The sequence below is a fragment of the Melospiza georgiana genome, chromosome 3 (assembly GCF_028018845.1).
Source record: "Melospiza georgiana isolate bMelGeo1 chromosome 3, bMelGeo1.pri, whole genome shotgun sequence".
Lineage (NCBI taxonomy): Eukaryota > Metazoa > Chordata > Aves > Passeriformes > Passerellidae > Melospiza > Melospiza georgiana.
The window spans coordinates 48,870,094-48,897,595 of NC_080432.1; the positions used below are offsets into that span (position 1 = coordinate 48,870,094).

At 40.5% G+C, this 27,502-nt stretch overlaps 1 protein-coding gene across 2 annotated transcripts; it reads left to right on the forward strand.

Moving 5' to 3' along the window:
• Positions 1–542: 542 nt before the first annotated feature.
• CDC42EP3 (CDC42 effector protein 3) lies at positions 543–27,215 on the forward strand. Of its 2 annotated transcripts, none has more exons than XM_058020362.1 (2): positions 543–694; positions 25,099–27,215. In XM_058020362.1, the coding sequence occupies exon 2, from the start codon at positions 25,381–25,383 to the stop codon at positions 26,140–26,142; it is 762 nt and encodes a 253-aa protein (XP_057876345.1). In that variant the 5' UTR covers positions 543–694; positions 25,099–25,380; the 3' UTR covers positions 26,143–27,215. The 2 variants fall into 2 exon arrangements, with proteins under 2 accessions (XP_057876345.1, XP_057876344.1); XM_058020361.1 differs by lacking the exon at positions 543–694 and adding an exon at positions 1,126–1,239.
• The last annotated feature ends 287 nt before the right edge of the window (positions 27,216–27,502 follow it).

The window sequence follows — 27,502 nt, forward strand, 5'->3', positions numbered from 1 at the left end:
AAAACACCATACGTAATGAAAATTATGCAAATATTTAGAAAAATATCTTAGCCTGGGTAAGGTATATACCACACTTAATATTTCAATAAGGGCACATGCAGTGCTTGTATGGCAGTGCCAAAAGTAACATTTTGAAAAATGACCCTTCGATAAAACTGTCAGGCACAGAGTGTTGAGTCCAGGTACCCGCCAACAGAAACCTTTGGGAGGATGTCACTGAGAGAGGCGGACCAATGCCGGGGTCTCTATCTGGATTAACCAGAGAACTTGTAAAATATTTAACATCAGCGCAGTATTTATTTGGCTTCCCAGTCAGTAATCTGCTGGACTGCCAACAGCTATTTTGAGCCCTTTCCCGTCTGGGCAAAGCAGTTTCACTTGTATAAAACAGACGGGCAGGTGCCCTTAAATCTGTCATTAAAGGGCTCTTGGCCGACGCGGAGAGGTCCGCGCCTCGCGCAGCACCTCCGCCCGCTGCCCCGCTCCGGCCCCGCCGCCGGGCGGGAGGAGCCGCCCCTGCGCCTCGCCGCTCTCGCAGTATGCGCGGGTTACCTGTAAATCACACACCGCCGGGTCCTGAAAGCCCGAGCGCTCCTTAACAACGCGTAAATAATGGAGGACGGGCAGGAAGAATGAGTGCGGCGGGCGGAGAGCGGGCTGAGCTTCACCCCTGACGGATCGGGGCGCCAAGGAGGTGAGGGGCAAGAGGGTTTGAGAAATCATTAGCTTTAAAGCGCACCGCGGAGCTGACCGTGCTCGGGGGACAGGGGGAAGAGGAGTTGCCCACCCGAGGGCTTCACCGGGACACTACCAGGGTGTAGGGGGGGGGGCTCCCGGACTGCCCGCAATGCCCCCACCCCCACAAAACAGCTAAAAAAAAAAAAAAAAAAAAAAAAAGATGGGTGGTGGGGGGAACCTTTTATTGTTACTGCGGTTGTTCTCGGCGTCCCCGCCCGCCTCCCCGCCGGCGCTCCGCGGTGCCAGGATTTCCCTGCAGCCCGCCCTCCCCGCCCGCAGCGCCGCCGGCAGCGCCGCCTCCCGCGGCAGCCGCTCGCCGCCCGCGGCCCCGCGCCGCGCCCCCGGCACACGGGGCGCCGCCGCCCGCGCGCTGACGGACGCTCGCAGGTGCCGCGCTCGGCCCCAGTCGCGGAGGGGCGGCCCCGCTGCCCTCCCGGCTCCGCAGCGGCGGGACGGAGATAGCGCGGGAGGGAGGAGCGGCGCGGGAGCAGCGGCAGCGCCGTAAGTCGGGGAGCGGAGCGGGAGGGCCGCCGCCGCCGCCGGGCTGCGCGACCGGGACGCGGCGCTGCCCCTCCTGACCTGCGGGGCGGCCGCGGGGGGCTGGGAGGGAGGCTACGCATTTCGGGGTAGCCAGAGAAAGTACCCATTAATGATCGTGTTTGGCTGCTCGGGAGGTTCATGCCCGAGCTATCGCTTAGAAGGACTCGGGGTGTTTCTACATCACTGAAATTCCGAGCTGAAATTCGCCCCTGTATCGATTTAAATTTCCATCCCTGTGTATTTTGTCATACCTGATTTTGTGCCCTTGCCTTGGCGGCAGAAGGCATACCCAGCCTACACCCCCTGAAACAACAGGCTGCGCCCCTTTTTGTGCGGTGCGTCCCCTTGCGCCGCCGCGCCTTGCTGCGCGGGGCTGAGATAACCGTGCGCTGGAGCGCGCTGCTCCCTGCCCGGCTGGGGCTGCACCGAGGGCCAGCTCTGCGCTGGGACAAGTCAGTACCCCGTGTGATGCTGGTTGTCGAGCTAAGAGTTCAAGTCGGGAAGTCAAATTTGAGAATTTGGGTTGGGCTGCAGATTAATAGAAAGGACTTGATTTATTTTCAGTTGAAATTTAAAAGAGACCAAAATAGAGGAAGCAATTAATTTAGGACTTGCGTCACTGTAGATTGTTGCTATGTTTTAAAAATAGGAAGAAGGCTTATTATGAAATGTTTAATGTAACAAATATGATCTTGATCTCTTACTTTCCTTTGAAAAATATCTGGGAGGGAGGCAAGGACTCATGCATAGACCATTAATTTCAGTTATATATAGGTTGTAAGGATGTAACATTGTTCAGGAAAACGCAGATGAAAAAAAATCAGAAGGCTTAAGGCATTAAAATCTAAAGCTGAACAATTCTTTAGATACACACTACCAGAAATCTTATAATCCATGTTCTATGCCTCAGATGTTTAGAGGAATGACAGATACCAAAAAAGGCATCATGATACTCAGCGCAATTCTAGAAGCAGAATTTTCTCGTTCCCTACAGAAAAGGAAAGCACATTTCTGGAAGCAAGAAGTGACAGATGTGGCATCTTGGCAGCTGGCTAAACATAAAAGCATGTATCAGCAGGTGATTACTGTTGCAAGGATTTATTTTTAAAGTGTCTTGTACTGAAAGGTTTCAGCCTGTTTTAGCATTAGCAGTAAGATTTAGTTGCACTCTGTGGTGTGTTACAAATAGCCTTTCAGCAGAAACATTCAGAAAAGCAAGAGAAAGCTCCTATGTTCCAGGCACTCCTAGCTTTGAACATTTGTTTTGCATTACAGCGTGCGAAGGAGAGGAACTGAGCAGGTTCTTTGGTCAGTATGATAGTACGGAAGGGAATGATTTTTCCTGGCCTCAGCATAAGCCAGCGGTATCTGGGAAGGAAACAATAGGGCCTATCTTCTCCTTAGATTAAAGGTAATCACAATTACTGTTGTCTGAGCAGCACCTTGTACATCCACAGAGGTAAAAACCAGGCTGCAGAAACTGCCTCTGCCCCTCTTCTCTGATTGGTAAAGGCAGCCTGAATCACCAGGAGGTGGCCTGGGTGAATTGCAGAAAAGAAAGAGATGGATATCACCCAAGAGGCAGCCCTGAGCCATTCTTTCCCTGAGGCAGTGGCAGCGTGGGTCTGCACCATCCCTGTTTGCCTGCTGTGGCTAGATGTCACATTGACTTGAAAGAGGCATCTAAAACTGTTCCAAACCACTTGTATCAGCTTTGCTCTAACCAACAAAAGCCACGGTTCATGGCAGAACATGCTTTGCTCTCAGCTTTTCGTAATTAGGGAGCCTGCTTTGGTTTATAGTCTTCTGACCTAGATGGCTTCTTCTAGAAGAGATTCTGGTCCTCTGCCCAAGTTTTGACAAATAGTTAAGGGAAGAAAAGGGAACTTGCATTTTAAAAAATTTCTTTCTGCCATGCAGAATTTGTTGTCAGTTTCTCCTTTACTTCTTGCCAGTGAGACCACTCAGGGGCTTAGCAATGCTCTCTGACCAGTTCTTCTCTTCTTCCTCACCCTAGTTAACAGAATTGCTTTGGATCAGGTCATCTGATGCCTATTTGGCCTTTCATAATGATGTAAACCACCACAGGCTTTTACCCTCCTCCATGCAAATTTTACTTTTTGGAAACAAACAAATAAAACCATCCTTTTTTTGAGTTTTTTTTCTTTTCCCACTCTTATGATCACATCAGAGTAAATATATTTTCTCAAGATCTGAACCATCTCATGGAGAACTCTCCTTCCCCCAGTGATAAAAGTGAACTAATTGGGTGGTCTGTACCTAAAAGCCACAGTACCTCCATGGGTGCAGTGCTTATAGGCAAGGCAGTTGGCTGAAGGTGTTGTTTGTTTGTGTGATAGCAAGGTGAATTTCCCTAATAACCTGAAGTCTGAACTTCAGCAAGAATGTGGGAAGAGTTGTGTTCAGCTGTTGGGTAGAGGACTGTTTTTCAATGGTTTCCTCTCGCTAAGCAGACGGGTTAATAGGCAGTGAAAGCGGCTCAAGGGTGCTAAGGGATGTGTCTGGGTGGAGCAGTGAGAGCAGAGTTCTGGCTCTTCTGCCGAGTTCAGTACATCCTGTGTGAAGTGTGAAGCAGGATGACAGAAAAAGGTGCAACAACTCATGAGCTCAAGTAAAGCTGATGCTGAAGAAGAGGCACACTTCTCGTGTTATTAAAATTTCTGGTTGACATTCATGCAGATAAACATTGCTTACAATATTTTACAATGTTCTGTATTTACACTCATAATTGACATTCCTAATGTTATTGAGCAAGGATGTTGATCCAGCATGGTGACTGCTGGGAAGGTGAGTCTGATGGGAGCAGCTGGAACTGGCTGACAAGACCAACTTCCTCATAGTTCAGGGGTTAAATCAAGACCCAGTAAAGCCTCAGGAAGCACACTGCCAAGATAAAATGGGATGATTAAAAGAGGACAGAGTTGGCCGGGGTGACAAGATGTATTTATACCTTTACTTAGTTTCATTGATATTTGTGGAATAAATAGTCAAATATAGAAACAAATATTTGTCTTATGGTTTTACCACTAGTCAAGTCTGCAAGAGCACAGCTAGTCAGTAATCTTTGTAAGCAACTGAGATTTTTCTTTTGAGAGGCTAGTGAACTGCTGAATGTATTTTACTCCTTTTTGTGTTGTGCTTTTGTTTTTTAAAGAGGAAAGGTAAGCCATTTGCAGGCCATTTACAGGCTGAGGCTACAGCCAGGTAGCACTTTTAGTGCCTAAAACTCTGAAAATGTGAGAGTCGTTTTTGAATGCTCATACTAAATTGTATCGGCATGATCTTAGTAGGTTTCAATACAAGACCATTTTACTGAAATGTATATATAGCACAAGTAATTTGAATTACAGTTATTCTTATCTTTGAAACTGTCGAGTCTTGCAATACTCTTAAAACTTGATGACCTAGTATCTCATGAATGTCAGGGAGCCACATTAAGGTTTCAGCCCCCACTATGTGTGGTAAAGCAACAACATACAACTTATCTATGTAAATGTTGTGTTCATGCTGTTTTTACTTGCACAAAATAATAGAGAAAAGCCCACCAAATCTGATACACTGCTTTGATTTCTGTCATAAAGGTCAATGGGGAGCATGTTAGATAAGAAATTAAATGGGCTGATACTGTCCGTTTTTGTGCTGGGTCTCATTCTGAACGAGCTAAGTGAACTTTTCTATGATTACATGTAAACAGCAGCTGACCTTCTGTAGAGATACAAGAGCTGATGACAAGCTGAGACTAGGTATAACTTGCTTAATCAGGTCTGCAAGCTTGTTTAGGTACATTTACATGGCAATTAATTTTTTTTAAGTCATCTGTAAGAACTTTCTAAAAATAAATACCACTTCATATCTTTGCTTGGAAGATCTAAAATGTAGGGCTTGGTGTATTTTTTTTTTTCATCCCTTTGAAATGCCAGGTGTTTCAAGTTCCTTTCTCACTATTTTGCTGTAGAAACTTTGTATGTATCTGAGGATTTGTGTTGTGCCTAAAACAAAGGAAACAGGTGTTGAGTCTTCATTCCAAATGTGGGGTTTTTTGCTTTATGAATATTAGCCACTAGCATAAAAATAGTAAATAAAAGCAAACTGTTAGTCTGAAATTTCCTTTTTTCCCTCCCTGCTAAGAAATCTATACATTATATCATTCAAGTCAAGCAAACCCAAAACTCTAAAGCCTGTTTTTCTGGTAAAAGCAAATATCCATAAGTTGGCAAAAGCCTGTAGAAAATGGTGATACATATATAAGTGCATTAAGGTCATGTTATTTTTCATAGTTCTCTTGTCTTACATAGTATGTGGGGTGAATTATGTGACACATAGGAAAAAAGGAAGATCTGTTTGAAATTCTGGGCTAAAGCTGAAGCCCCTGCTCTGTCATAGTTGTTTTGGGTGGTGCAGATGATGAAGGAATCCAATGATTCCACAAATAATACAATCTTGGGATTTTCTAACTTTGTGTTCTTTGAGTTTGTAACCTTAGTGCCCTACATATGATATTTCTAATTATGGGGTTCATAATTCTCAGTGATACTCTGCAAGGAAGATCAAAGGTGCTCTGCTACTACCACAGTCAGCATCTCTGAAGCCTTTCTGCAGAGAGCTGGTGAAACCAGCTCCCTACCCAGCAGAGCTCTCAGTCACCCTCTTCACCAGGAGAAATCCTAATCCCTGTAAGAGTATGAATAATAAATCTTAATGAAGAGGAGGCTAATGTTGTCTTATTTTTTTGTAGTTGTTTTTGGATTATTTGGTAAACTATATTTTGGGAACTAAAGCATTGTTTCAGTTTGGTTAAAATATGTTTCCAGAGGATGGTTAGATTAGTGTTCTCATGTTCAGATTTCAAATGATAGCCTAATCAGCTGGAGTTTTATGAGGTCCATGTGATTTGAAGCATTAATGTGACTCATTGATTCTTTGAGAGTACATGTTTCTGTAACTACAAAGAATAAAAACAAAAGCATCCTTGAAACTGGAAGTTGCACATGCCACAGTGAGGATGAAGAGAAAAGAAGGTGTAGATTCTGCCTTTTGTAATGCCATGTAAAGGCCAGTCATGCCATTTCTGCCCAGCACTGTGGTTCTTGCAAAGGCACTTTTCTTTGGCTTTTCCATTATTTGTCTCTATTCATCTGGAGGATGGTTTGTGGCTGTGTAGTTTCCCTTTGAAGGATACATTGCTCCTAGAAATAATGTTAGGGGTTAGCCCAATTTAAGGAAGGTTTGAACAGTAGAAGAACTACATTGTGAGTGAAAGAGGGACAAGGAAGGAGTAGTGCCATGAATTGTCCAGCAGGTCAGATGCAGCTCAGTGTTTCTGCTCTGGATACCATAGATTACTGCTCTTGATCAAGTCTAGGCTGTTCTTTGCTTGCTCATGACTCCTGTAGCAGATGACCTTGGAATAGTAACCATGCTTCATAGGAGGGTGAGATGTAATGCATCTGGGGGTCTCTTCTGTTTGATTGTTTGCAAACCAGATGGGAATATAGAAGTGAAGAATGGAGAAGCATGTCCATGCATAGGCTGTATATATGGCATACAGGATTGTACTTTGCTTCAGTCCAAACAGTTGGAGTGGAAAGGTGAAATAGGAGGAAGGTGATGTTCACAGCAGCTACAATTCTGTTGGTATTCCTTGCCCCAAAAGGCACAACAGGTGAAGAACTGTCTTCTGTGAGATGTTATTGCTGTCGTTTTGTGTGTGTGTAATTCTTAATATGCTACATACCTGGCTTGTGGTCAGGGGTGTGATGCTGCAGTAGTACAAATTTGTAATAATTCACTTTGGTCATGCTGCCTAGAAGGCAGGAGTGGCATCTAGTCAGTTTGATGAAAGACTTAAATGCAAAGGTTTGCTCATTACTGTTAGCCTTTCTGCTTAACTTGTTTATTAGTAACAGCAAAATAATCAGTGGCACACAGAAATCCTCAAGACTGAAGGGAAAAATCTGTTTTTGGGAACAAAGATGGTGGACTGAGCAGACCAGTAATTTGCATGGCTGCTGCTCTATTTTGCATGTCCCTCCCCACTTGCTTGCTATGATTTTAGTGGAAAGAGAGGCTGTGTTTCTTCTGGTTTTCTCTTTGTGTACCTTCAGGCAGTATGAATTCCCATCTCAGCCTCTGGAGCCTTTCAGATAAGATCCCCTGAGGTCAACAGCAAGAACAACAGAGTAATCCATTTGATAGCAGTGGACTGTACAGCTCTTAAAAATGCATGCTTCTGGTCCCAAAGAAAAAAAGTTACAATAACAAGAGTCCAAGAGGGTTATTAATCTGTAGGCGTTCCTAAAGGAATTTGTGAGGACAAAAATAAAACCAGCCTCTCCAAATGGAAGTGCTGAACAATCATACAATTTATGCTATGGACGGTTTTCACATTTTTGTCTGACAATTAATTTCCCTGTTAGTTTCAGTAGTTATTTTGCCTTGAGAGTACAACCATGCCTCTACCTTGGCAGAGAAATGAAAATTGTAAATAAGGTATTTTGTGGCATGGTATAACATTTTGATTACTGGGAGATTCTCTGACAGCTGTATGGGTGGAAGTGATAGAATTGTTATCTAATGAAGCAACAACAGAGAAATTGGAGGCTTTTTGACATTGCCTTTGGTATGAACAGTATATCCATTCAAGTGTACATCTTTAAGTGTATCCAAATAATCTCTGAAAATACAAATATGCAATCTGCATATAACTGAAAAATCTGCAAGGAAAGAAGCAGCCTTCAATCACAAAAGAACAGTCTAAACATGCAAATTACTTCTGTTGCTAAATTCCAACCAATTTTCCTGTATCAAGCCTGTGTAAATGTCTTTGTTCCTTGCATCTGTGAATAAACCTTAATTCCTTCCCCACAACCACTGTCCTCCATCTCCTGGTTCCACATCCCTGGTTTTTATGCAGAGGTTCCATCACTGATCTGAATTTGGGTTGATGGCTATTCCTGCCAGCTGAATTGTTTGTGGGGATGGAGCAATGTAAGCAATGAGGGCTAATATTTTCAATAGACTGGATTTCAGAAGGTTCTAGGTGTCAGACACCAAAGCTACTGAATCTTGTAAAAAATTACACACTTTAACACCTTGACATTGCCTGTCCTGCTAATTCAGAATGACAGGAAATGACACATTTAAAAGTACAGAAGTGCCAGATCCTGTTAGCAATGTTGTGGATTTTCATGGTTTGTATCTGTAGGAGTAAAGGACCTTATGATACAGCTGGGGAGTAGAATTAGATAATTTTGTTTTATCTCATTAGAGAAACAGTTTAAAAACTTTGGTGAAAATTCTCCCACCTCCTAGTCCTCCCAATAAACACAGATGGCTGCAGAAGAGGATAGAAAATGTTGAATGGCAGTGTCAGATATTGATAAACAACTCTGAAAATAAGCCTTGAAATGGAAGCTTTCAAGACAGCTGAAGTGTAGGTGGATGTGTTAAAAAGGCATCAGCTGAGAAATTGTGTGTATTCCTTCTGTAATAAAAGTGGTATCTGCAGAAGTAGGAGCAGCTGTCTGTGTGTGTGTATACATTTAAGAACATTGCTGAAATGGTACCAGATGATTTTTCAGGTGTTCTGATTCAGTGTGTTCTTTGAATCCATCTGCTGAGGTAGCTGGTGGTAGTTATTGGGCTTTCCAAATTTCAAAGTTTGTCATTTTGGGATAAGTATCCTGAAAGTACAAATATGGTCCCAAAGTCAAGTTTTGCAGTGGTAACTGTACAGAGGAGATGTGATTTGAGAAGAAGTTAGAGTTGTATTTTCAAGTTCAAGAACTGTGTGATTTTTTTTTTTTTTTTTTTTGTGTAAAAGTGAATGAAGCCACATAGACTATTTTTAATTGTGTGTTTTTCTTCAAAACTGGGTATCTGTAGTTGGACATGGGTTCCACTTGATCATGGATCTTAGATACCCCTCTTGGACAGCTGTACTTCAAAACGAACAGGAAAAATGTAACATTTTAAAGAGGCCTAAGTTGCTGTGAAATGGATGCCCTTCTGCTTGCACAGTGTCAAAGGAGGAACAGCTTTTAAAGCTTGCAACATCTCAAACTGTTGATGGCAATTTGACAGGACAGAATTTATTTGGTTCTCCATGCAGGATTTGAAGTAATGTCCAAAACAGATCTACTTTTTTCTTCTATTTTGTGCTGAAAGATGAGAACTTTACAAACAACAGTTTTGATGAGAGGCTATTCTGATAACTACCAGGAGATTTGTCCTTTCAACCTTCATAATCATCTTGATGGCCAAGGAAACAAAATCTGTGGACAGAAATGCTCTAAAAATTTAGTGTGCCATTACTGAGATAAAAATGCTTTTCCAAGTATTTAATTCTTAAGAGAAATGCCATGAATTTAGGGAAGAATACTGTTCATATCTTGAATGATAAAAGTCAGACCAGACCACTGGGAACTTGCTTATGACAAGCTGTAGGCCTTTCCTGAATCATTATCCAGTTCTGTGTCAGTATGACTCCTGGCTCTGCCTGAATTGTTTGAATTAAAGAACAGTAATTTCTTAAAAAACAAACAAAAAACTAACAATTATTCAAATAACAGAGAATCTACCATAAGCCTGAGTAAATTGTTCTTGCTGTTCCAAAAATGTATATTTCCCTTATAATTGCTTTGACTAGCTTCAGTCTAGCAAACTGAAGCTAAATAGTTGGACTTTATGATCTTAAAGGTCTTTTCCAACCTTAATGTTTCTGTGCATCTATGAAATGTAAGTGATAATGTCAGTCTTGTGGCTCTCCTGGAACTTTCTTTTGTTTCATGAACCCTCTTAGAATTGTGGCTACAGGAACTGGACATGGTGATAGCCAAATACAGAAATACTGGATCTTTTCTTGCAGTGCCCTCGCATGGAGCAGGGAATTGCACTAGCCCCTTATGACTACAGTTCAAGAGGATGAGGTTCAGCCTGGTTAACTCTTCTGGCCTCTTATTTCTGTTTCTGAGCACAGTCCTCCTTCCTGAAACTGTGGCCTTTGTGATTTAGTCTTCCATTTTAAACTTGAGTGCATGACTAGGGCTGCTGTTAAAACTCAAGTGGCTTGCTGGGGTTCAGATACCGGCTTGAGGTGGTTTAACCTGACAGGTAACTGAACAGCACACAGCTGCTTGCTCACTCCTTCCCCACCCAGTGGCAACTGGAGAGAATTAGGGGGAAAAAGGTGAAATTCATAGGTTGAGATAAAGACAATTTAATAGGACAGAAAAGGAATGAATAATCATAAAACAATTCAAATGTACAAAACAAGGGATGCACAGTGCAATTGCTCACCACCTGCTGACCAATGCCCAGCCAGTTCCTGAGCAGTGGCCCGTGGCCGCCTTTCCCCTGGTTTGTATCCTGACCATGATACCATATGCTGTGGGACATCCCTTTGGACAGTGCGGGTCAGCGTCCTGGCCATGTCACCTCTCAGCTTCTCCCCAGCCTACTCACTGCTGGGGTGGAGTGAGAAGCTGAAAAGGCAGTGACTTTGTGTAAACGCTGCTTAGCAACATCTGAACCATCACTGTGTTATCAACATTATTCTCACCCTAAATCTAAACACAGCACAACACTGGACCAGCTACCAGGATAAAAATTAACTCTATCCGAGTTGAAATCAGGACACAGTTGATCAAGGCCACTCTATCCCTCAATTTCATTTTCTACCTGTTGATTTTTCTCTTTGATTCTACGTGTTCCAGTACAGATCGTCTTAGGGTAGTTTTCAAACCGAAATGGATCAATTCAAGGCAAAGAGTTTAAAGAGCACTGGTAATGCAGGCTTCAAGTCCTGCTGAACAGAAAGCCCACACAACTCCAAATACCCTTAGAAAAAAGCTACAATTTTTATTTGTATCATTAGTCTGACTTGGGAGTGGCAGTACCTTTTAGGGCCTGCAATTGGAGAGAAACTCCTATGAAATCAGGCATGTTAAGCTGCTGTGTAAGAACTCATAATTGATCTAAGATACTGTGACAGCATAAAAAAGAATATTTGTGGTTTTTCAGTGAATGTACTGGGCTAAAAGAGCTATATATATTGCAAGTTGTCCTTCCACTGAGATGTACCAGTTTTGTATCTTGTAATCTATTTAGTAAAGCAAGAGTTTTGATTCTGATCTAATTTGCAGCATAGCGTCCAATAATTACACTGATTCAATTACTGTTGAAGGAGAAAAGATGTAAACTAGTGACTCAAAAAGTTATCTTAGTTAACTGTTTTCAAAGCTATCAGCAAAGTGTTTGACTCAGGAGCACATGGCTGTTTCCGGGTACATAGGAAATTACAGAATTTCAGTGGAAAGCTCAAGAAGAATATTTTGGTGTCTCATAAAACAAGTGAAAAAATTTTCTGTATCTTCTGCATAAGAAAGGTAACTAGCAAGAGGTATTAAGGGAGTTTTATTATTTATTAGCCTTAATCAAGTTCTAAAACAGCACTGAATTTGTGTGCTGGATAATAAGTCACTGGCAACATAATAGTCCAAATTCAGGTCAGGTTAAGAGTCTCTGGGTTTTTCAGGTATTCATGATTTTTTGCTTTTAAAGTTGAGATTTTGCTTTAAGATGTAATGCTTTTTCAGCCTCTAGGCGCCCTGACTGAACTTGCCTGCCTGTTTCAGACAATTTGAAACACTCTGGGAGGTGTGAACTCAATCACAGCCATTAATCTGGGAACCTGGTGACTATAAAAAGTTAACTGCTTTTCTGCAAGCTGCTAATGTCTTGTACTTGGAGAGTTTTAGCTTACTGACTAGGTGCAGATTTTTTTCTTTTCATTGTTGTTTGTGCCTTTTTCCTTTCCCATGCTAAATTGTCTCTTCCCATTTTTGTCCTGTCAAGTGAATGGGTTATGGTCTTTCCAGGAATAGAAGTTTAACAGCAGTATATCCGTGGCTGGATTTTTATTTAAGAAGATATATATTTAATTTTAATTATTGTAGGATGAACTCTATTTAGTGCTGTGTTCTGAGGGAACAAACAAAAGAACAACAAAATTCCATTTTATTCAAGGATGTGGTTTAACTTAGGAAGCCTGTGACTACAGCAGTAAGGGTGTTGCTGAGCTACTTTTTACATTGGTCTAAGTAGCTGTTGGTGAACTATTTAAAACTTTCCTCCAGTAAGGATTTCCTTGGGCTCCAAGAAAGAAGCCCAGGTATGCTGCCCACTGCTTCTGCAGCCGGAAGGAGCATACCTCTGGTGAATCCAGGTTAGCAGGCATGTGCACAGGGAAAGAAAGAATGCCCCTTGGGTGATATCTTCCTTTTAGAAGTTACCGTACATGCCTTTTGATGGAACTATGTTTGAGTCTTTTGTTTATGGTTTTTCTCCTCCTTTCCAAGGGAGCTATATCCAGAGAGCCTGTGGAACAGGCCCTACATTATCCAATAATTTCTTCTGGTCCAGTACTGAAGCAGCAACACTTGAAATGTTGATGCCCTACTTGAATGCAAGTTCCCTCTTAAACTTCTTGAGTATAGTGTCTCTGCTGTTGTGTAATTCAGGGAGTTATAGTTTGTTCCTTGCCTTTGTTTCCACAGATGCTATCTCTGTTAAAAGAACCATATGGACAAGAGAAGAGAGGCCTACACTGTTCCTTAAATTAATGCAATCCTAATGCATTGTTACACTATTATATGTTGTGGGGTTTTTTTGCTGAATATGGTTTGGATTTGAGCCCAGGACAAGGAAATTGACTTCAGTTTTTCTTCCTTTGCCTGCAGTAAGAAAATCAGGAATACCTGTCCACTTATTTAGGTGGCTTGATTTCTGACCATCTTTACATTGCTTTTGTTTTCTGAGTTGGTATTGCAGTGTTTCTTTTATTGTTGTTGTGTTTTATTTTGCTTGATTTCCCTTCTCCCCCAGCAGAAGTTTTTGTCAGCACTGTAGCTATGTTGCCCTGGACTCTAAAGCATGTCATCTTTTCTTAAATTTTTAAGGATGGTAAACCACACTAAGCAATGTAGTGCTTCTCACATGTCTTGAATTTTGACTCCCTGGAGCTTGAAAGAACCATCAGAAATTTGCTTTAAATAGCCTGCAGTAAAGGTAGCATTTCATCTTACCTACTTATTAGAGGATTAAGTAAATAAATATGTCCTTTACATGGGAAAGTAGGTCCCAGAATTAAGTTCTTTTATTTTTCTGCCTACACACCACTGCTTTCCATACCAGTTGTATGTATTGGTACATTAAGGACTTGCAGCATGTGGTAACAGCTCGTTCTTGGTCAATACCAAGGTGCATCCATGCCCAAGGGGATTGCTACACCTCATTTCTGTGCTGCTAGAGTTGTGTGAACAAGATGAACAGAGCTTTAACAGTCCAGCAGCAAGTGTCACAATGCAATATAAAGCCCTGGTATATGTGTGAGTGCTCCATTTCAGAATCAGCTTCTCTCAACTCTGAAGTAATTACTGCAACCTGGATAAAGTATAGACTCAGTACACTTAGCTGGTATTGGTTTACTCAGACCTAAACATAACTTTTGCCTTGTGCAACACTTTGCTTCTCCCACCTGTCATCTCTGTTTAATGTGAGGGGCAAAAGGGAAAGATTGCTAAATGGTGAGCTGAGGCATTGCTAAAAAGACAGTTGTTAAATTTGGGTTGAATTTGGCTGTCAGATACCTGGTAGAGGTCTCTTCAGTATCCTGAGAGTGGAATGCCACTGCTGATCAGTCTTAAACCTATGGACAGTGATTTTGTCAATGGATTATGTATGTAATGGTCGCCTTCAGAATCTCTCTCCCCTTTGATCTCCCTTGTTGGAAGTACCATAAGGAACACAGTAACTGGTGCTGAGGAGCATGTTTAGCACTTACTTGGCATTTGTAAAGGAGTGAGAGGGACCTGCAAATATAGGCTCCTAGATCTGCTTCTGAGGTAGGAGGAAGGGAAAGGAGTTGTCTGTTGACTTGATCTTAAAGGTCTTTTCCAGCCTGAATGATTCTATCTGGCCTGTGAGGGCTGCAGAGAGGTACAGCTGGGTGTTGGCATCTGTTACCTAATGTCTAGCCTAGTTTCTCTTGAAATATCTGATTAATTTTGGGGTTTTCATTAATGTGGGGTTTGGAACAAATTAAATGTGACCAGGGTCCCAACAAGGATCTGAAATCTGTTTTCTGCTGAAGAAGTCTACATACAAATGAAGAGCAATTTGCATCATTAAGCACATGCTTCACTCAGGATGCTCAACAGGGGAACACTGGGACAGAAATTGCCTCGTGTAGTGCTCTTCTTATAAGGTGGGAGACATTTAAGCCCAGTTCGTGCTTTGTCCCATCTGTATGTTCTTTTACAGCCTTTTTGGAGAGGTGGTAGTTGTTTTACGGCAGTCTGAGTTCGGTGTGATCCTCTCTTCAAAAGGTCCTTGCATCTTGTGTTTCTCTAGATACTACCTAGCATCTAGACATTCTCCTTCTCCCCAGGCGTCCTCCCAAGGATTTACAGTATTTTAAAGGTGTGTGAGAGGGTTGGTTCGAGTAGGAGAACTAATAAAAGTTGTAACTTGTTTCTCGCAACAAAGACAAGTTGTTTTGATTGGTGTTACGCCACTGTGTTTGTCAGTGTCGATTTATGTCAGGCTTTAAATAGGATGCTCTGCAATGAGTTTGTTTTCTGGTAGTTTGTAATCCTTTCAGGCCAGCTAACATTAACGAGCGGCAGCATTACTGTGGCTGGCTTTCTTTTGATCATGCACAGCCCTAGTCAGGAAATGGGTGAGGAGCATGAGTCATGATTACATTACCCTAATGTGACTGCCCACTACAAGTTTTCTTTTTGCCGCCAATATGCCTTCCCTTGACACTACTTCTGAAAACAAAACGTCCATTTTGGAGCACTTTGAAATATTGACCTTTGAACAGAGAGATTTATGTTCTCTTGAAGTCTCAAGGCAGAGCTCTAAGCAGGAGCCCCTGCAGAGAGCTGAGAGAAAACGAATGTCTGCAAAACACTTTTCCAGAAATTTGCAAAGACAGGACTTAACTTGCAGTACACTGGGTCTGCTTGGATCCAGCCTGCTTCCCTGACCCATGTACTTATCCTCTCATGTTGCCTGCACAGGCAAGCTCCAAGTCCAGTCTGTACAAGGGCTGTCATCTCATTCACCGTTTGGCTTAAGCTTTGTCTTAGATCTGTACTTCTCTTTTGAAATATGGCTACAATAATGGGAAGATAGGTGCTGAGTGCTGGCTGATGTAAACCCTGAGTGTTGAGAAGGTGGCTTTAGTGGGATTTGATACAACAATATTTTGGACAGTTTAATTAAATGTGTGGGATTTAGTGTGTGAAAGAAATATCGGCTGCTAATCAGTAAACTAGCTTTAGCACCGAATTGCCACTGTGCACTCTGGATATTCAGACAGTACACCTCTGTACAAGTGCTGGGTATGTTAATTTCTTTCAAATTAGACTAATTTGCTCTGACCGGTTTTAAAAGCAGTATGTGAAATATGACTATTGGCACAAAGTGTGAATTCACCCTGATACTACTTGATATATTCCAGAAAAAAGGAAGTCTGATCAGTTGAGTACAAAGTAACTCAAGGCAGAGAACCAAATGTATTGAGAGAAAGTTGGGACTCCTTCGCTGCATCCCTGTGAGTTGGGGCACGTTGCAGGTGTCACTGACATGTTGCAGAGCAGCACCAGAATATGACATGTCTTCCAGTTGTCACTTATTCTTCCAGATTCTTACCTCTGCTCAAATGGTGCCTCCAAATAGTGGAGTTGTTTTGTCAGAAGCAGAGTATAAACTCACTGTGAAGATGTAATTTCTGGGTTTTCCCTTTTGTTTCATATAAGGGTGATAAACCTTAGCTGTACTAACAGTATACTTGAAACTGCATGTAGATAATAAAATTTTAGAAGCCCTATTTGCTGTGTGATTTCAGCCCCATTTTTAAAGGGGGCATGAGTTGGACCAAAAAAGTAATTCAGTGAGGATTTTTTAAATCTATTGAAGCATTTCCTTTGTCCCATCTACCCCAAGGCCATCAACTTTGCTCTCATCCTGATGACCATTCAACTCTCTGAAGAAGGTAGAACTGCAACAAAGCACAAGATTCATCCTTCTTTTGTGTAATTAAAAAAATAAGTCCTGTGCAACTTTAGATTTTTCCATATCTATATATCTCTACCTCATTGTTAGTCTTTGCTTATAGAAGGGTCTCTGGCTTTCAAGTTTGTTTTAAAACTAGTTTATCAGCCACTTAAAGATGGTCAATACTTATTTAAACACTCTGAAAAATGAATAATAGAACTGATGATTGTGATATGCCTATGTCACTTCTGTGTTTTAAGGAGATGATAAGGAGTATTTGACTTACAGATGAAGCATATTTGAGAATTGGAGGTCAGGAGTTCAGGGTAGGGTTTTGTGGGTTTGGTGGTTGGGTTTTTTTTTTTTTTTTCTTGAAACCTTGGAGGATACTTATATTTTAGATTGCCTTTTGTCAGTAGCTAGCAATTATGGAAATTTTAAACTAAGGGTATTTTCCAAAAATAGCATGAATATATTAAATAAAGTTAGAAGAACTTAATTTCAGTATGACCGCGGTCTTGGGAACCCTAAGGCAGAAACAAGTGGAGCTACAAAGCCATTTTTGCATCAGGAGTGCATAAAGTCTGGATGTAATTCCTTGGACGTTTTTCCTTGCAGGAGAGCTGGTTGAGGCTTGGCCAGCCCTTCTGCCACAACTCCTTGCTTTCCAAGAGTGGTGTCTCAAGAGATAGCTTAGCTAATGAAAGGCCTTTTACAGCAGAGAGAAGCAGTCTCACACCAAGCCTAGTGATTTTATACTTCCTTCCTAGTTAGTTTTCAGCTTGTTGTGTGCTGAACTGGCCTGTAAGGGGTCAAGTGTGTGTACACGGTAGGGGGGAAGGAGAGAATGCCTTTCTGACAGCAAGTTATATTGGGCTTGATCTCTCTTGAAGCACTGCCATCGGGCAGCTGCTGCTGTTGCTGAGCCTGTCCTGTAAAGTGAGTCAGTGGAGAGGACTGCGGCTGTGACCAGTTTGAAGTGTGACTGTGATCTGTCTGCCTGTGAAGAGTACAAGGAACTGCGGTGCAGAACCAGGAACCAGCAATGTGCAGTGAGGAATCCAAGGTGGGAACTTCTCAAACCGGCTTTGGGAGCAGAGTTGGGCTGAGGAACTACACCCTCTGTGTCAAAAGAGAAAGCCATCTATGCTAACCTGCTCAGAATCACCAAGGGTGTGGAGTGTGGATTCCTAATCCACTTAAACTGATCTGAGTGCTGGCTGACATCGCCGGGGACAGTTGAGATTTCAACCAGAGCAGTTTGCCAGCTTTTAGGTGGCACATCGGCTCGGCTTGTAGGGGGCATTTTTTGTCCCATTTCATGTTTTTCCCTATGGCTGAAGAGAAGCGATGGACAAGTTTTTAAGCCTGTCCAGCTGGTGCCTTATGGGTTTATGGTAGCCAGCTATTTGCTCATGTGGTGTGTGACTCTGTAGGAGGAGGAGATGTGTGACTGTGCCTCAGCGTGCAGTCTGATGTAGCATAACCTCACCGTGGCTGGCTGTGTTATTAACGTGCTCTGCTGCACCTTGTGCTGACATGCACCTCTGCCTAAATCTGCATGGGCTTGTGCTCATCCAGGTTTTGGAAGCCAATGAACTATATGGTATTAAATCTGTATGTATGAATGTACCAGCCAACAAAGCTAAGGAGAAGGTAGTGAAAAGGGGCCTGTTTCCATCCATGAAGCTGAACAACAGAATACAGTGAGCTCATTAAATCCTTGTCTCTGGAGAAGAGGAGAAAAGAAAGGAAGGTTTTTATTGTTCTAGAAAAGATGCTAACTTTTCAAAGCTGAAAGTAAGCTGTGATTCAAACCTGTTGAAAAGTTAAAAAAAATACTTGATAAAAAAGAGTTATTAATTACTATTCTAACAAGTGGTTGTAAGCACAGTTGCAAAAATAGACTGTGTAAGGCATTTATTTTCTTATTTCATCACAACCAGATTTTACAAATGTTAGTCCTCTACAGTGTTAACAAAGCATGTATTAAAAATATTTGGAATCTCAGAGTAAATGTCAAAATAAGTCAACATCAAAGAGGGGTGTATTTCTACTGATACAATGCAGAGATTTATTTATGTGGTATGCATTGCATATTATTTTTATGAGCATCTTGCAAATAAGTTCAAAATTGTTGTAGTACAAATTTGCAGGTGATGGATATTGGTGAAGTATATTGGTGAGGGAGACAGAGAAAGCTCAACTGATTTGTTGATTTGCAGCTTGAGCACATTGAAATAAAATGTTTCTCTTTCTAAAGTATGGCATTGCTTTTTATCCCATAGAATGTAAATCCAGTTTATTTGCTGGAGAATGATAAATTTGGAAAGCTTTTTAGCTTTTCTCTCCCCCAAGGAAAGGAGTAGAGTCTTACTGGACAAACAGTGTAACATGAGCACTGCCACTGGCTGTGCTGCCAAAATTTGTTGATTAAATTAATATATTTGTATATTGATCCTAAAAAAAAAAAAAGAATATGGAGATGCCCACTCTGAACCAATAAAAAGCAAGGATAACAAAATCTGCTTTTTCCAGTATAATTTATTCTGCCTGGAGAACTTGTTTTTATTATACCAGCACAAGAATTCTTAAATGGTTTGTAATATAATTCTACCCTGTAAATACAGGAAAATTCCTGTTGTAAGAGGGTGAGAATAAGAGGAGAAGTATGATCTTGTTTATAAACAAGGCAGTGATGATGGGAAGAAAGAAGTGATTTTATCTTCATATATGCTGTTAGGGAGAATTATATTGAACTATTGTCATTAATTCTGATCTGCTTGGAAAACAATGTTGAAAAATTGGAGGTGGTTCAAAAGAGAGAGGGAGGGACACCAGAAGGCTTAAAGTTATCCCCCCACTATCACCACATGAGGAATTCCCCCTGTTCACTTTGTTCAAAAAGGATGACTGAGAAACAACCTGGTTAGTGTTCAAGTACCTTAACAAGGATGAAGGTTTCTGGTTGATAAAGGACATTTGTAATCTCAGACTGATAAAGAACAAAATAATAACCAGAGACTGAGGCCAGTTGCTCAAATTAGACCTTTTTTTTTTCCTTCCCTCCAAACGAGCTTTGCTCTCCTTTGTTTCTTTTTACTACAAGCTAAATACTTAAATAGATGTAATACTTCATTCATTTCCATATAATATATGAGTACTTTAAAGGTTTAAAATTAGTTGAAAGTGTTCCCTGGTTTAGTTAACATGATTTTCACAAGGTTGATCTGTTTGAAAGAGTGCTGAGGAGGGTGGCAAGAGTTAAATGAGTCAATAATTAAAAATCAAGTACTTGTTTTTCCTTTGTTTGTAAATCTAGGTTTTGGGGGGGGGGGGGGGGGGGGGGAGAGGAAGCTGCTGGAGAAATGGAAGATATCTGGAGAGAAATGCACTGTATGCAGCCTGTCCCTGTCTGTGCTTACACTTAGCCGCAGTTAACCCTTCTTCGAGTGGACAACTCACAGCTAGTGTACTATTTGTCTTTGATTCATGTGGAAAAGATTGTTTTATGGCAAGGGAAGTCAAATTATATGCTTATGTGATTTTTTTTGCTTTTAATTTTTTTTTTTATTTATCCACAGCTAGAATAGATAAAATAACTTATTCTATTAATCAGGACCCAGATTGGACCAGGGAACAATTTAGGGGCATATTCTCTGTTGACTGACCTCTGTGAAGTAAATTAATGTATGTAGTCTGCATGTATGGGGAATTTTAAGAGAAGGGTGGACAAATACCTTCACAGCTAGCACATGGCATCTCTGTCTTTTTAGGGCAATGTAGAAATTAATTAACTGCAACATAGAGTCAGGTCTTCTCTTGACCTGTGCTTCTGTAGCTGTGGAAATTATTTGGGATTTTTTTTCCTTCATTTTCTAAATAGTGTATGTGATGGCACAGTGAAATAGGTAAGACTTGATCCAGGAGAGTCAGTTGAGTGCAGTTGAGAAAATTATTTGAACTGAAGTGTGTTTAGCCTGATTGTTTTTATAAGTAATTAAATCTGTAGCTTTAATCAGGAAGGTGCCAATTCTTTGATGAAAGGAGAAGAAAAGGAGCCAAGGACTTTCTAACCTGATCAAGGGAAGTTGACTTTAATACAGATGAATTCAAAGGCTCTGCCTCTTATAAACAATGTAAATTTAGATAAACAATCTGGAGGGAGAAGTGTTAGCACCTGATGTGGTTTAAGCTACTTAGAAGGTAGTGCTTTATAAGTGGAGAGCTGGTGGTCTGGTCTGGAAGTGGACAGACTTGTGGCCTCTTGTCTTCAGAGCCTGATGGTTGATAAGGACACCTGAGTCCCCAGAAGCATAAGAGGTAAGCTCTGTGGTGCATCATCTGATGCTTTTCTTGCACCTGAGGACTTGGTTATCTGGGAGTGTATTTCACTAGCATTCAGGAACTGTGACTGCATGGCCCTCTTATAAAACCAGTAAAAATGTGTTTTACACTTGATGCTGTTTTAGACATAGTGAAAGTAATTGACCAGGATGTTCTTAAGTTTGTTTGTACTGCTGAAAGCTGTGATAGCTAAAACCTAAAACGAAGCCCTAAAGTCTAATTCTTCTATGCTTGCAGATACTTCATCATGTAGAAAAGTTGCAGCTGCTTGTTGCATAGTTTTGTCTGTCTTTTGCTATGTTGCTGTGCTTTCATTTGCCTATTTAGATGATGTATAGACTCAGTTTTCTCTTATTGACTTGCTCCATAAGGTAATTAATTTATGTTTTAAATTATGCATTGGAAAGGCCTTTCTCTGAGTTTCACATGCTTCTAGTCAGTGATGTGTAAGGCAGAGCCTTTGCAAGGGGTTGCCCTGGAGAAAGCCCAGAGACTTCCCAGCACACACAGTCACTTCTGGCTCTGCTCTGTGAAAATGTGATTTTCTTTCTCTAATTTCTTTGCTAAAGGATCTATGTTTCCTGGGATGTGTGCACAAATAAAAGTTTGCACTTTGACCCTTATTTGTCTCTGGCTTTGCAGGCTTAGCTGTTGAGATATTTGCTGATAGTCTGTCTTTTTAAAATGGACCGTGGAATAAGCTAAGGCATCCATGGAAAACTTTGAGCTGTGTGGAAGGTGATGATTGCTGAGTGGACAGAAGGCAGATTGAGAAGCACCTCTAAAAATATTGGTCTTTGTTACCAAGCAAAATACTTATATGAGAGTGTGAAGTGATAGGAATGAAAATGAGCAAGTGCTACAGCCATACTAAAACTTTAATTTTCTCTGGGCTGAAATTCCTCTGGTTTGGCTCATGCTTGGATCTTATTAGGGGAGGGGATATCTTTTCAACTGTAATGAAAACCCTTTCATGTTGTTTTTCTCTTAAATTAAGGTCTTCCACTGTAGGCTGGCAGTCCAGGATTGCAGACTTCTGGTTTTCTGGTAATTTCTCACTCAGCTTTCCAATTTAGCTATACAATCACTTGGTTACTGAGCTGAAATTAGTCAAAACAAGACTTTTTTAGCAGTAAGATCTGAAAAAGGTCTCATTTTAAGACAAGGAGAAATTTATTGTGTAGCCTGATATCAAGACTGGGTTGTGTTGTGTCCCTTCTCTTAGCCCATGTGCCCTTGAGATTCCATTAAATCTTGTTGAGTGCAGGTGTTAAGGTGTTAAGATTCTTGTGAAAATCTTGTGGACTAATTTTTGTCTTCTAGGATTTGAGCTGGAAGCTTAATCTTGTTGGGTTTTTCTTCATTTGCCAAAGTTTGATTTATAGATTTTTTTTTCTTACTAAAAGAACTACTATATATATATATAATATATGTGTGTGTGTGTGTATAGATATCCTATATATGTGTGTGTGTATAGATATCCTATATGTTAATTATTTATATGGATTCTTCCTTATTTAATTGCAAATTAAATATGAATAAAAATAGTATTGTGGATTTAGTGAATATATCCAGATTTATTTGTTTGAAGTATCTAAAAATCTGCACTCCTTTAGGCAGTAGTTGACAAAGAGGATAGGTATGCAGAAACAAAATACAGTTGTTCTGAAGCTGTGTTATGTTGTGCATGGAAGGCCTGTCCATTGAGAAGGGAGCCCTTTTCTTTTATTTAAAAGGTGTAGTTTGCAGATTTCCAGTACTGTGGGTACTGAAATCTGCAGTAAGAATGGCCTTTGGTTTCAGCAGAGAAAATGGTGCTTGCACTAGGCATGTAATTGTGAAATTTCTTCTCTTCAAATGTAAAGTCTCTTGCACTGGCCAAATGGAAGGCAAGGCCTTCACAATTAAAGGGAGTGCTGTATAGAGGGTTTAGAATTCCTGATAGTGGAGTCTCTTGCAGTATCATCTCAGGTAGTGTGGTTTTACACTGCCCCTTACTGGGGCTGTCTCGTAGTGCAAGAACTAAAGGAGATTTGGATCTCCAAAGTTTGTGCTGCTTTCAGAGTTTTTGTATTTTTTCCCCCTGAGCTATGAGCTAAATAAAATGTAGTGCTTTTCTTGTATGTTAAAATGGCCTATTTATACATAGGAGTTATTTTACATTTTCTTTTAAATATTTCCTGATGTTCAGATGTTTCATTGTGTCCTTCAAGTTTTTTTTAAACCTCCCTGTGGAATTTGGTTGGATAATGGTTTTTGATTCAGATCCGAAGTGGTGGGAGCCTTGAAAGCTTTGAATGAACTACCATTTATCTTTCATTTTTAAACTAGTGACCAACAGGCATGACTTTGGACCACATTGTCATTACATTCGCATTCATTCAAATTAAAAGACCTTAAAGAATGAGAAATTAAAATCAGAGGGAATTTGGCATGTTATTTCTAGGAAGTGAGATAGAGCTGAGTCCCCTAGATAACTGTAAAACAACCTCAGCATTCTCTTTGTTTGATAATAGTCTTCTCTGTAGAGTTGAGGACGTTCTGTTTCATTAAATGGGTTGCTTGGGCAGAGTGATAAATGGGGGGAAACAATGCAGTGAGTTTTAGACCTTAAAACTGCAGGGTTGATTTGACTGATCAGTTCTGTTCCCATTGCAGGTGGCACATGCAGAGATCTTATTCAGGAATTACTTTTGTATCTTGCAGTACTGCCATGGAGTAATGTGAATCTCCTAGTATATTGTAGATCCTGATGAATTACCATTTTGTTGTGTAGGACAAAGCTTTGAAGTGCTTTTAATTGATTGATGCAATCAATTGTATTTTCAAAATTGATCTTAAAAGTATAAAATGCTCTCATAAATTGAAGGCCAGGCAATCATATTTATAAGGGTTTCCTGTTTCATCTTCCCCAACATCAAATTATTGAACTTCTTTTGTATTTCAGCTTTAACATGTTTACATCTGATATATTTTGTGGGGGAGGGCTCTTCAGCATTATCAAAGTGCAGTAGATACCTGGTGGGAATCAAAAAATCCAAAGCACTGACCTGGCTAGACTCCCAGCTTCCCTTGTGATGCACAGTTAAGTGCCCAACTGTAGGAACTAATTACTGTGGTTAAAGGATTTGTTAAAATGCATGAATGCTTCTTGACAAGCTGGGTGTGTAGCCATACAGTGCTAAATTTTAAACCTGGTGATTTGTACTGGGCTTAATTTGGTGAAGGAAAAACCCTGCCAGGGCATAAGTAAAAGGCAGCAAAAGCAGCCCTTGTTACAGCCAGCTCCCTCCTCTTATGATATGGAACAGTCTTGCTGTGTGAAAGCTGTAATCTCCTTTGCACAGTGGGGGTGGTTGGTGATGGACATAGGGTGACGGATTTGTAGCTGAGTATTCTAATGAGAGAGGGGGATCTGTGGTGCATGGACTTAATAGAAAAATGTATAAAAATGTCCAGGAGAAAAAATGTGTTAATTCTGAGAGTGTCCAAGAGTTAGAAACTGACACTATAAGGAAGAACTATGCCATTAAAGTACTAAAAAAGAGTGGTTTTCAATAGCTTTTTGACTTAATAGCCTGTTAGCCCTTGTTAGCTCTATCAGACCTTTGAAAGACCACATTCTAGTAGGACAACATGGTTTGCAGAGACTGTTAAAATTGGTTGCACAGAGCAACTCTAAATCACTGTGGCCTCGTGATCTGCATAATTCATGAGCTAGTCTATAACTAGTTGCTATGAAGAATTCATGTAGCCTAAAGAATATAGTCACAAGAATCAGTCTCCTCTAAAGCATGTGAGTTTGGATGTTCCTAACAAATTGTAAAGACCTGGATGTGCTCTTCTTTCTAGTTCCTAAAGCTATCTGTTTAAATGGGCACAATTACTGGAGACATTACAGTTTGTGAGTGTTCCAGAACTAATTGGAAGTATCTGAATGCTAATCTGATTACCCAGTTATCTCAATCAAGGGAGTCTACTCCATATCTAAAACAGTTTTCTGAATGACTGTCAGCTTTCCTGGATCTACCAAAAACTTCATGTCGTTGAATGTTATAAATGTGTTTCTTCATGTGTTCTTAAAGGTCCGCATTTTGAATGCCGCAATAAGGAGAGGAAAGATTGAGATAGTGATATTTATCAAATGAATTGTGCTCAGCAACTGTGTCTAAAAAGTCTGACTTCAAAAAAAGCGATGGAGTCAGAGAAAGGTTAGGTGGCCCTTGTTAATCTGAACTCTTTTAGCCTGCCTAATGAAGGGAAGCAACATCATAAAGCAAATCTGTAGGCTGGAACTGTCAGTACCATTAATAATTTTGGAGTTTGGTAAAAACAAGACTGAATGAACCATGAAAAATTAATGATAACCTTATTTTGTATCCCATGCAGGTTTTCTCAAGTTGAGGAAGTAGCAGGGCATTTGGTTGGTACCTGACCCGAGAACCTGTGCTCTACCTTGCGAAGAGCTGATGTGGGAGACATTTACCTTCACATACTCCACAGTTCTCTGCATCAGAAGAGTAAGAGTTTGTGTGCAAGGGTGGTTCAAGATGATGATGTAACGTTGCTAACACTGAAGGTCTCCTGAGAAGAGCTGGCTTTGTAAGAGGCTTCTCCTTCCCTTTTTTTTTTTTTTTTTTTTAACTACTTCTCTCAGAAACTACAAGCAAGATGCCAGCCAAGACACCCATCTACTTGAAAGCTGCTAACAATAAGAAAGGGAAGAAATTCAAACTAAGGGATATCTTATCTCCTGATATGATCAGTCCTCCGCTTGGAGATTTTCGTCATACCATACACATTGGAAAAGAGGGACAGCATGATGTTTTCGGAGACATCTCATTTTTGCAGGGCAACTATGAGCTGTTGCCGGGAAATGAAGGGGAAACCAGACTTAGCCAGTCTGGTATCCACAATGAATTCTTAAGGGCAAACAGCACTTCTGAATCCATGTTTACAGAAACTCCATCACCAGTGCTCAAAAATGCTATTTCCCTTCCTGCCATTGGGGGTTCTCAAGCCCTTACATTGCCGTTGTTGTCACCAGTGACATTTAATTCAAAGCAAGAATCCATCAGGTCATCCAGAAATCCTCGGCTTAGCTGTGAGCCAGTAATAGAAGAAAAGCTGCAGGAGAAAGGTAAAGAGATGGAGGATGAAGAAACGTACAAAGATGACATATGGGGGCAAAACGGTTCTTCTTCACATTTTACCAACGGTAGCGACAGTCACTCATCCAGCTTTTCTGAACGATGCACGGATTGGCAAACAGCGGATTTACTGGATGACAGTCGGCTTTCATGTGAACTAACCAAGACAAAGTCTGAAGAATCCCTTTCAGATCTTGCAGGCTCCCTTCTCTCATTACAACTTGACTTGGGGCCCTCACTTTTGGATGAGGTCCTCAATGTAATGGACAAAAATAAATCTTAGAACTGGTACTCCCTTGCTTCTTTATAAGTGATTCACTTAAAAAAAACAAAACAAAACAAAAGACCACCATTCAAAAGCAGATGCTTAAAAATCAGCTGTATTTGCAGTTGTATGATGAGTTTTTAAAAATATTCTTAAAATACTATTTTTTTACCTATTGTTTTTCATGATTTTTATTACACTAAATTCTCATATCAGGAAGGTAAATTTTAATAATCAGTTTCAGCAAATACAAAATGTTTTTAAGTACCAGTATTAATGATCAGAAACTTAAAAAACAGTGTTTGAGGATGATACTGATTGTGACATTTGCTTAGTTCACTTCTACAGGCTTCTGAATATGTGAGAATCTCTTAATGTCAGAAAGGAGACTGATACTAATTATTCACTTTTATAAGTTATTACAATATCACTTTACATGTAGGCCTCTTTCTAGAACCTTGTGTTTGAGGGTTTTATAGTGTTTCTCTTCATTTTCCATAGTACCATTTCTGTTATAAATTCACCATAACTACTTTCTTGGTCTTATACTGCAGCTCTGAATTCAGTTGTGAACAGTTTGAAGGCTTTTTTGGCTTGAATAACCTGGTCCAGAGTCTCAGTTGCTTTAAATGAGTATGCACAAATTTACACAAGTTGAGGATTGGGCCTGACATTGTATATGAAATGTTATGTTGTAAACAGGTGACACATGCAAGATATTATGGTTAAATTATTTTAAAAGTTGAAATATATTTTCTGTGTGCATATTGGCTTTTTACTGCAGAGCCTACACATACAGTATCTCATCAAAATAATTGCTTGGCATTATTGGTGCTCTTCTGAAAATTGTATATTTGTGTGTTTGAAGAGAAATATGTATTAATAGTCCTTGCTTTTTTCTTCATTTATTTCCACAACATGCTTAAACTTGCAACTGGTTATTTTACTTTTTGAAGAAGGCACTGGTTATTCACAATGCTAGTGATGTGTGCAGCAGCAGCCAATGTTTGCAAAATGTGGATCCTTCAATACAGTACTACATGGATTGCATAAATACCTTGTGCAATACAATAAAAACCCCTTTAAATTGCTATGTCTTTGTGATTCACTACACAGCCTCACCAAAACACAAAGTTTTGTTTTCTGCTGTAAAGAAACAGACTAGTTGCAGAAATATGAGACCAATGTGCAAATCAATTCTAATTTAATTCAGTTGATTTCTCCAGTTTAGTTCCTGAGGTTTTAAGGGCAAACTCCAAGCAGATAGGACCCTCTGGAATATACATACTGATTTAAAGTAATGGGAGATAAGAGAGTAATACTTTGGACCCAGTGAAGGTAGTGGCAGAGTTCCAGTAGCTTTCACTGAAGTCTTTAG